General features: G+C 37.9%; 1 protein-coding gene across 1 annotated transcript; it reads right to left on the reverse strand.

Annotated features, from left to right (window-relative positions):
* Positions 1-4,573: 4,573 nt before the first annotated feature.
* On the reverse strand, positions 4,574-11,313 carry LOC124263390. The gene is made up of 5 exons (XM_046698007.1): positions 11,217-11,313; positions 10,448-10,582; positions 9,539-9,619; positions 9,151-9,255; positions 4,574-7,332 (listed from the first exon to the last, which is right to left on the reverse strand). The coding sequence occupies exons 1-5, from the start codon at positions 11,226-11,228 to the stop codon at positions 7,189-7,191; spliced, it is 477 nt and encodes a 158-aa protein (XP_046553963.1). The 5' UTR covers positions 11,229-11,313; the 3' UTR covers positions 4,574-7,188.
* Between the last annotated feature and the right edge of the window lie 473 nt (positions 11,314-11,786).

Below are 11,786 nucleotides of genomic sequence, written 5' to 3' on the forward strand. Positions count from 1 at the left end.
CTAGAAGTGTGAAACATCCTGTTGACTGTGATTAATTGTAAGTTTTGTGGCTTCTAAAGGTTTTGTGGTTCGTAGTACGTTTTGTGATGAATAGACAAATTTGTGATCAGTAGATTGATTTGTGAGTAGGACAGATTTTTAGTGCAGAGACAGATTTGTGGTTAGGAGTTACAGTCAGGTAGATATTTGTTTTTATATTAGTTGTTGTGAAGTTCTTTTTTGCTGGGAGTTTAATGTAGGGCCTCCGAGATTTGAAAATTAAACATGGCGCCTTAGATTTGAGCAAGCCCATGTATGTGTAGTATATATGGTCATGTCGTCGTCATAGTGATATTATATTTATTGCTGTCAGTGAGGATAACAAAACTAAGAGATGCTGTACAGCTTTGGAGATATATTTACAGTTTGGAGATAATTTATCCTGTAGAAGTACTATGTTGATACTGTAAATATGTAAGTATTTGAAAAATTTGTACATTTGTGATCACATATATGGGTATGTAACACATTTTTATTGAAAATTTAACTCAAAATTTTCTGAAGGTGTATCATATCTTTCGAGTTCTTGTAATTGTGGTAATTTGAAGGCATAGATTGTGTTTATTTGTTGAAGACACTGTAAATTCCACTTTCTGATCTCACTGCTATAACTATTGGACTGACTATGTTTGTGCTGCATAATGTGTTTCTGGTCTTTCTGCTCCTTGCACTGTGCTTAGGTTGTGTTTGGGCAGTCTAGTGGTTAAAGCGTTGGCTCGTCACACCGAAGACCCGGGTTCGATTCCCCACATGGGTACAATGTGTGAAGCCCATTTCTGGTGTCCCCGCCATGAATATTGCTGGAATATTGCTAAAAGCGGCATAAACCCATACTCGCTCACTGTGTTTGGGCAGGTTGTGTGCCTAACCTGTTGGGTATCTGTGTTACACACGGAACATTCATCATGAAATGGCCAGCTTTGTTTCTTTCCTTCTTGTCTCTCATGGATGCACAACCCAAACACAACCTGAATGTCATACTCTGTCTTTATTTAAAGCTAAGATATAACGAACCTAGAATAAGTTGGTTTATTACCCCAATTATCAGTGTATGAAATAAGCCAAAACCCCAGCCAGACATCAGGGCTGGTAACTTCAAAATGTTACCAGTCCAAAATGGATTTAACCAGTCCAGACACCAAGATATGACTCAGATGTGTATAGCATCTAAATCTTTTACCAGACCATCGGGCTGGCTAGCTGTAAATCTAGACCGTCCGTCTGAAATCTAACCCGTCTCTGGCAGTCGGACGGGCCTTATTTCATACACTGGTCATACTCTGTCTTTATTTAAAGCTAAGAGATAACGGACATAGAATTTGTGTAGAGAGCACCATATGGAAACCATTTGTCAGAAGCATCATGAATACCTCTGTCTGCATATATTTGACAGATGTCAACTTAAAATTTATAATATATTTTTGTAGTGTCTGATATCCAAGTAAAAGCCGGTTGAAGGCTTTGATAAAACCTGACCGTAGTGTTGGGAATTGCTTGCAATTGATAACTGGTTCATTACCAGCAAGCAATCATCGAAAAAAATTGGTTAGCGTCATTTTTCAGATTTTCAGACATTATACAGGTTGTTATTGCAGATAAGTACAACATGGTCATCTGTTGTTTTTTGCTTTATTTAGAAACTGTGCACATTGTATTTGCAAATTTCACAACCAATTTAAAATGTTGCATCTTGCTACTTTAAAGTGATGACTAATATACCATGAGCATAAACATCCTGGAGTCTTCAAGAAATATTCTGTCATGACTTTTCAGTTAGTGAAGTGAGTTTACTAAGAATTAAACACATTTTCAGGCCCTGACAACTTCTAAGATATCTCCTTAAGTCAAGTGTTTACAAACACTAAAACAGTCAGCCCTGGCAGCTGCAAAATCGTCAAGTGTTTCGATTATCCAAAAGTTGTGATCGATTAAAGAAAATGTGGTCATTTTGGTCCTTTGGTCACTGCGACCAATCTTCGATTATTTCAATTAATTGGAATACCACTAGGAATATTGCTAAAAGTGGTGTTAAACCATACTCACTCTATCGGCTTACGCCTACTGTTTGCATGACACAGAAGTTTCACATGTTACATGAGAAAGGGAAAGATTGACTGCACGTGATAATCTTCTGTAAATGGTTTCCATGTGTGTATGATTTCTGTAGTGTAGGTATAAAACCAATCACCCCAGACCATAATAATCAAACCTGGATGGGTAGAATTCAGTTCATCAAACATAGATGTGTGATATTTAACAATGAATACTATCACTATTTATTGAGGACATAGCCAGTTATTTATGACCCAAAGTGTTCTATTCTTTGTTTCCTTGGTTACAGTGTAATATGTGAAGCATCTTCCACAGAAAGGGTAGATTCATCATGCAAACTCCTGAAATGTGTATATATGTTAAATAGGTATGGGGGGAGGAGGAGAGGAGTATAGGTTCCAACACATAACAAATCGGACACATATTTGTGATATGACATGAAGTGTAACTTTTGAAATGGGATATGTTGTACCTGATACAATGCTTTTGAAATATACGCTACCTTGGTCCTGATCAACAAAGCCTTCGTAATGTTACGACCTATCTTAACTCTATAGCTTACAAATGTCGTAGCACTAAGATTGCTTTGAGGATCAGGACCCTGAACACTTACAGGATCAAGGGGGTATAAAATGGAAACAGTGATCGAATTACTAAAGACTCCTTATTTATTTGTGTTTGGGTTATAATAGGTAGCTCCAATGGGATTATAATCATTCTACCCATCCCGTAAGTGATGAAGCTCTGCTACTGTTACAACAGGTCGACCTTACAGCTATTGCCAGTCTCAGTCTACAAGACTTGCAGAGCTACAAATACTGTTAAAATGTTGCATCTGCTTGTAAAGCCGTTGACATTCATAGATGTAGACATATTATGTAAATGATAGGGCTACAACTCTTGTGTTCTGGCAGTCATCATTGTGAGAGTGCTGTGTACACTGAGATGTGTAATGTTACCCTTCAAAGGTATGCCTATATGCTATAGTGCTTGGTGTAGAAGCATTACCTGTCAGATATTGCATTGTTATCATGGCTCATCTCAAAATGTTATATATATTTTAAGTCTGTGTTACATTAGATATGCTGTTTGTAATTTGTTATTTTCTTGTTGCATTTCTTTGTGCATTTGAGGAAAGCAGGTACAAGTCCGCATGTAAAACATGGTGGATACATTTTAGAAGCATATGATTCTTCGATCATGAAATAGAACATTACAAAGCTACTTCAGTGTAGTAGCTTCGGAAGTACCTTAACTGATAGATACTGCAGATATGTCATCTAAGACTTCTTGAGTTGTCTCCCCTAATGCACAGTGAGATTTGAAATTGTTTTATTGTCCATTCCTTGCCAGAACTGACTTAAGATTAGCCACTCCACATTGCAGAGTAGATCTGAATTGTTTAAGTGTCAAGTTATGTACAGCAAGAGAATATTTACTTTTTTGCCATATTTCAAACTAGATGACAATAAAATTATGTAAGCCTGAATTTTTGTTTTTATCATTAGGAATCCAGTACAGTGTATATATCTTGACACACTTTTCCTCTGGCGCGGTGGGGTAGCGTAGTGGTTAAAGCGTTTGCTCATCACGCTGAAGACCTGGGTTCGATTCCCCACATGGGTACAATGTGTGAAGCCCATTTCTGGTGTCTCCTGACATGATATTGCTGAAAGCGACAAAACCATACTCACTTTTCTTCTCTCTCACGGGAGAGGATTCAGGGTTAGAATGCATCCCCAGCAAGCTATGTTGGTTGAAAGAGGCAATGGTTGACTGCATGTCAACAATACCTGGCAGTGTGGATTGTTGATCACTGGATGGCATGGTCGAGGGTTCTTTATAAAAACCTGCTCCCTAGCTACCTCTGGTGGTTGTACAAGGCAATGGTTGATTCTGTGAGCAGACTTGATTATTCACAGGCCTCTGTCATCTTGACAGGTTCAGCCAACAAACAGACTGTGCTCACTACTGCATGACGTATGTGGGAATTTGTACATATGCAGCGTTTATAATAAATTTTCATTAGTTAATAGTGAGTTTAGTTTTACGTCACACTCAGCAATATTCCAGCTATGTGGCGGCAGTCTGTAAATAATCGAGTCTGTACCAGACAATCCAGTGATCAACAGCATGAGCATCAATCTGCACAATTGGGACACTGATGACATGTGTCAACTAAGTCAGCGAGCCTGATCACGCGATCCCTTTAGTCGCCTCTTACTACAAACATGGGTTACTGAAGATCAGTATTCTTGGACCTTCACGGGTATCATTAGTTAATCATGTTAATAAATAATACACATGACAAAATGTTATAAAACAAACTTTATTCCGCATTACTAATTATGTATCATCACAAATATCCAGATAACCTTGTGACCACAAAATAAACTGATGTACAACAAAGTACACACCTGGTGTTTTGAGACTATTAAAACAACAAATATTTTGCTAGCAATGTTTTAATTGGGTACGATATCTATGGTGTTATTGCAACACGTACACAATGTTTGTGAGTCGCAATCAAAACACTTGTCTAAATATTACGCTGTTTTCGGGAAAACATTTTACCAAAGCATCAGGTGTGTACTTTCTTTTGTACGTCATTATAACAATGAGAATTGGAATATCCAAGCATTGCATGGTGAGTATGTGACTAGCGTTCAATGCAAAAGCAGCAAGCTTATGTAACTTGCGCTTTTCTCCTGCAAAATATTGTTCGAGTATGAAATTAACCTAAATTTTAAAAATAGCGGAAAAAGCGAAGCACCATGTTTCTTAGCACCACAATCACTGCAAAATATGTGCGACATTGCTGACAGGGTGATGTTAAAATATGATGCTCAATATTTTCAACAGGCACATATTTCAACACAAAACTATCTACACAATAGGAAGAATATTTATTGCACGTCTTAGAAAACATCTTATTAAAAGATAAAAAATACACACAACTGATTTACCATGTTTGCAGTTGCCCCTCAATAATTATTGCACACGGTGAAACAGTCCTGGAAACCTAAGATATAGTAAGCTGGCTTCAAGATGTATACTGGAAAGTTGGAAACTACTGTTGCAAGCCTATGTTAAAGTATGGGAGTTACGACTGCCTTAGAGCTACGACTGTTACAAGCCTATATTAAAGTATGAAAGTTAAGATCACGTTAGTGCTATGACTACTTCGTGACATGGCCCAGTACAGCTTTTGTAAAGCAGACTAATTAACTCATCATAGCACTGCTTTCCGATAATAGTTGATTAATCTGAAAACTCCAGTACTGACAACAAACAAGATTACATTTTACAACCTATTAAGCACCTACCTTTGAACCTCATCAGGAGAATGAAAGATATGACTAAGTGGCACAAAAAGGCAAAAATTATCCTTGTCTCTCTCTCTCTTGTGTTAATAAAATCACAAAATATATCATATGAATGGCTACACAATATATCTGATTATTTTTAAACCAATCAAAACTGTGGTTAGTTCAAAGCTCATAAGTACAGGTGACTTAAGTTGACTGGAGTCAACTGTCTACAGTAACACAATTCCTACCAGTCCTAATTGCATTCTATACCTTCCAGCCATACCTTCAGAACTTCATTTAGCAGAATTTGTCGAACAGTTTAAATATTGACAACACATTACAAAATGATGCAAGAGATCTGATGTGCTTACAAGTTTCATTAGGAAATATTGAAAGGTTTATGACTTCTCAAGAAACAATTCCTACATTCCTTGAAACCTACTCCCCACTACCTGTTCATTACCAGACATTCTGGAACCTTTCTCTAAAACAAGTTTGGGCAGTTGTAACTAAATATTCATTGTTCAGCTGACAAAACTGGCATGATTAGAGACAAATAAAAAACCCATCTTTCTAATTACCTGCCATCATGATCACTCCATCTCTGTGTTAACGACAACTGGAACACCCATGCATATACTGGTACTCAAACACCACAAATCTACAAAGAAACACTTCTTTGGGTAGTCAGTTTGATTGTCATAATTTGGAGTAGCACACAAATCATATGAGATCACAATACCTCTCTGCAAGGACAACCGAGTCTAGCAATCCTGAACAAACATTTTATGTTTAATATAGGATGAGTGAGCAGTGTTTTACATTGAACTAGAAAACTAGAGGTCTAGAGAACATCCAGTTACTAATTTAATAAGCAGACACTCATAAAAGAAATATGAGTCTTGTAAGTACTGAAATAGTGTAGTGGACTATACTTCAAGTTTTCATGATTCAATTCATAACAAAAATATGTCGACAGTGTGAATGTTGGTGTGTCAGGACACAATGTATAGTTTCTCTGTGTCCACTGTACACATATAAAGGTACCAGACACAGCAGGTTCTAGAGCCAATAAGCAAGCAGGTTCGGTGTGACAAGTGAATGCTTTAATCATTAGGCTACCCCACTGCCCCAATCTGTATCCAGAGATCATCAGAGAGGTATTGTATTTAAGTAATGGGATTGACTAGCATAATGATCCTGAATCACATAAACACAATTCTAAAGTTTACTGATTTCTTCTAATTATCATAAAGTTAAAAACCTGTGACAGTATGATAATTATATGATAGATTCAATGAAAATTGTAAGCAATAAATATTGCCACCATGTTGAAAGAGATTTTTTATAATTAAATCTCCCACCTTGTTATTCATAAAATGAAAGTATAAAAAGAGTAAACAATTCATTACACTTAAAATAGTCTGAAGTTAACGTAGATTGTTCTGAATATGGAAAATATGGAATATTTTCTGTGTCCAAACTGGAAGTGTAGTTCCTTAAAATAACCCTCAAATATTGCTCAATGTATTGGTAGAACTGAGACAGCATAGGTGGCAAGTCAACAAAGGAAGAACTGGGAATAGCATGGAAGCCAATCATTTGGCAATAATATTTTGGCAAGTTACATAATATCAATGTAACAGGATATAAAACTTCAATGTTGACGTCATTAACATGATAAAAACAACAACGTGTGTTTCATATCATGATGTAGTTTGACAATTAATAATATGACTAGCATAACATGTATTTAAAGCATGACTTCCCGAGGTTATACATGCTGTCATAACACGAAGTCCATGTTGACGGTGTTTCCCTCTCGGACGTGGACAACATGCTTCTGCTGGTACTGTGTTCCCCAGGCACCGGCTGATACGGCATAGGTTCCTGGTTGTACCAAGATGTGCACATCCTCCGTCCTTTGAAGCTGAGAATAAGTACATAAGTTGAGTTTAACACTGCTTTCATAACTATTAGTTTACGATGGTGAGTGAGTGAGTGAGTTTAGTTTTACGCCGCTCTCAGCAATATTCCACCTATATGGCGGCGGTCTGTAAATAATCGAGTCTGGACCAGACAATCCAGTGATCAACAGCATGAGCATCGATCTGCGCAATTGGGAAGCGATGACATGTGTCAACCAAGTCAGCGAGCCTGACCACCTGATCCTATTTGTCGCCTCTTACGACAAGCATAGTCGCCTTTTGTGGCAAGCATGGGTTGCTGAAGACCTCATCTACCCCAAATCATCACGGGTCAGTTTACGATGGTGTCTCTGCTTAACGACTTAGGACCCTTGAAGATACCATTGCATGTAATCCATTAAAACTTAATGTGAACATAATCATGGATGATTGACTCTATCGATCACCAATCATGAAACCTACCAATTCTTAATTGTTATTTCTGCAAGTCGATTGAAACCCGATTGTGACCCTCAACTAAACAATCTTGACACAAATGGATGACGATATGTCCGGACAAAATGGGTGTGTGGTCGAAGCAAGCCCTCCGGTTGGTTGATCCTTGTTAGGAGACATTTACAACTGATGCTTTCTTTTGTAAGCCATTGCTCGAAAAATATTCTTACATTAAGCCTTAGGTGAAAGAAAAAAACATTTTTTAAAACGCAGGTCTCATACATCAATGACTTTGGTGATACCCATGAGCACGAGACCATGAAACTGACAAACCAATGATCATAGGTTTCTCGTGTGCACAAGCGACAGAACTCTGCACAAGCGACAGGACTCTGCACAAGCGACAGGACTCTGCACAGCAACATTCATTGCCTCAGACAACAGGGCCACCTATTCCTGCTAATAATTTGAGGGAAGCCTTACGTCATGTAGGTTTTACACGATTCATTAAAACTGATTAAACAATTCATTAAAGCCACCAGCATTTCCGTTTTTTATTTCTAATATGACACTCAGCAGTACACCAGCTGTATGACGGTGGCTGGTCAATAATAAAGTATCACGTGTAATTATCACTGAAGAGATATCCTACATCTGCATGATCACCTGAAAGTGAGTGAGTTTAGTTTTATGCCATTTTTAGCAATATTCCAGCAATATGAAGACAGGACCAGGGGGACACCAGAAAACGGGCTTCACATATTGTACCCATGTGGGGAATCGAGCTTGGGTCTTTGGCATGACAAATGATTTAACCACTAGGTTACACCCCACCCCTGTGACTGTACCAGTGCCAGGTGCATTTTTACACCATACCCTGCAACACATTACAGGATACCCTTTGTTTCTCTCTTACACAATTTGGGATCAATGACTGATTTGACTGGAATATTACTGGCCCATATTTGTTTTTTAAACAGTTTTATAACATACTGGTGTTTAAAAAATTATCATGCAGCGCCTCTGCAAGAAAATGCATCATTTTAAAGTAAGAATCCTGTATGCAGGGCTCCAGATAACTTTTGGGTGTGTGGGTGTAATTACACCTCATATTGCAAGTGGAGATGTACTGAGAATTTTGAAGGAGTACTGACATGTTCTTGTGTGAGCCAGTTGGTGATGTGGTTTGTTATTTGTATTAAACAACTTTTCAGCTATTAAACTTTACATATGTTAGACGTACCAAAGGTATTTTTGATACGCTTGAAATTTTATATTATATTATTGATTTTTAGGCATACATTACACCTGTACGCCCCTTATTTGTAGCCCTGTGTATGTATGGCATGGTGATATTTGAGTACCACTTCATCCCTGCCACCTACTGGGTTTGTCTTGTGTGCTGCGGTGTACGTTGGGGTGTGGAATCTGTTGCAGTGGAGGTTGTCTGAAGCACTCCGTTGAGATCCACCAGTGCTGTTGTAGTAACGCTGCAAGAAAATACAACCAACCTCAATAAGAAAAAGTCCAATCCTGCCCCATCCCAGTATTTGTCAGAATTACATAGAAACCTACGTGCATTGTCATTTTTAACAAGAATTAACAAATAGGATAATTAGGAAAAACAGTGTTTACAATAGAACCATGTACCTGTCAATCTGAGAGCATTAAATATATTTCCGACGAGACATATAGCATTACTTTTATTTCACTGTGTAATGGGGGCAAATGGATAAAGTAGGTTGGTACAAGTATTTCTATGTTGGAGCTCACCTTGCAGTTCTTGGTTGTCACAGACATGTAGTGCAGTATACTGGCCAGGGCATCATCCAGTGATGTGTGTACATGTGGGTCCTGTGAGACACAAGAAGGTTATATCGGGGCATGCCATCTAGATGTTTGAGGAATGATCAAAGTATTGCAAGTCTTGGATCAGTTGGATCAATTCAGTATTGTACTGACAATCCTTATAACATGAACTTGGAATTGAACCTAAGATCACAGGTTTCAGGAAACACTACTCTGTTAACAACCATGTCACATGATGATTTTAATGAGAAGGTACTTCACAAGCAAACCTGCAGGGTTTTACATAGCTCTTCAAAACTGGGAGTCCTGGGGACTCGGGGCATATTTTTTGAGAGTCCATTTCCAAAATTGGGAGTCCATCAATTTGCATCAAATCAATGATCATGGATGCTTCCCATTTCATAATGATTATGCTTTAATATGTGTTAGTTTCAATGTCATTAGAATAGTGATTGTAAACAGAATGTTTACATTTTAATATGGGATATCATTACAAATTCATGAAGTTCTTTCCCAGAAGAAAATTATATTGCTTCCACATGGACGCACATGATTTTAGTTTAGGGGTACATCATCAAATTGAGTCCAATATGCAGGAATCATGCGTCCCGTAAAACCCTGAACCTGTGAACCTCTTTGCGTATATGATGAAAAGGTAAAATATTTGAATGCCAAATTCAAAGTAAGTAGAATGATTTTTTGTACGTATTTCTGTGAACATCATACATTCCTGGAAACAGCTCCTGACACAACTTATCCACACAGGGCACAGTAAACATGGTACTGATTACAACAACAATTGCCATCAGGATAGGGACACTTGTCAAGCATGGCCAACAGAGGATCTACACAGAAACCCCGTTTCCCCCTCACCTGTACAGGGTTGTTTCCATACTGCTTGTGTGATGGCCACTCCACCTTCCTTGCCCTGGTTCTTTCTAGCACTTCCTGCCCTACCCTTGAAGCTCGCTCTAATGTGTTCTCGGCCCACGTGTCTCCCAAACATGGCTGAAAAATAAAATAAAGTTAGAGTTACCACTATGAAACTTAATGGTAGCGGTAGATAGTATTAGTAGGCATGAGCATACCAACAAATAATCCCTAGCAATATAATTAGTATATGTTAGGGTAGAGATTGCGATCTGGTAGAATTGGAGATTCTACCAGTAGAGATTGTGATCGGAGTCTCTAGCAATACGGCAATACAGATTAATTTACTTATCATGTGCAACTGGTACTACAGTCATGTGATATATGTGCTACACTTACATTGAATATGTCTCATTTGACTTCCTTGAGTTATACACCACCTTATAATAATAGCCTAAATAGCCTATCTTATGAAACTAGACACATCATGACTCATGACTGCATTGCCAAGTGACCTTATGGTGTGATGGATGGTATTTAGAGCAACCATTAACTGCTGATCATACGCAATTATATCATACATTTTAAACTGGAAAACAACAAAGGGCAAAGTCGTAGTGCTTGAAGTTGGAATTGAATCAAATTTGCCGCGACCGACAAAGTTTTCATAACTTATTCCCATGTATCATTCATAACACGTTAACCGACCAAAAGAAACGAAATAAAATATATAAGTAATTATTAACCCCTAGAGTGGTAAAACATTAATAACCTTGAACGACATTTTAAAAAAGATATTTTGTCCTGGCTTGCGTATCAACTCTTCTTCTGACTTCTCTACTTCAACGGTTTCGAACTTGTTTACCTCCCTTCTTTCAAGGGAGATAATCACCACAAACCATGTATTGGCCAGCCACACACAAACACACAAACACACACGGTTTCAAAAGCCAGATTCAGTTGTTATGCAGTAGAACAGAAACTAAACACAAAATAAAACTTAATTTTAGTAATTCTTTAACGCAACGACCAAAACAAATACAGCGCAGAAATTAGGTCCATATTAAGTACGCTTCAATCGATATCTTCGCCCACGCCGCACGGGCATGCTCAAAGCGCATACAACATAATATATAAGGGACCGTTCATAATTTATGGCTAGGTGGGGTGATGATGATTTTTATGGAGAAGCATGTACAGTGTGAATGACCCCCTAAAATTTATGGACAAAGTAAGTGCCCCCATGTTATGTACAAAGTCAATGGACCCCCCTTCCCATATATTTAAAGCATGATTTTAAAATATTTTATGTACAAAATTGATGACCCCCTAAAAACATGTG

The sequence above is a fragment of the Haliotis rubra genome, unplaced genomic scaffold, assembly GCF_003918875.1.
Source record: "Haliotis rubra isolate DU_JTF1 unplaced genomic scaffold, ASM391887v1 Scf88, whole genome shotgun sequence".
NCBI classification, from domain to species: Eukaryota; Metazoa; Mollusca; class Gastropoda; order Lepetellida; family Haliotidae; genus Haliotis; species Haliotis rubra.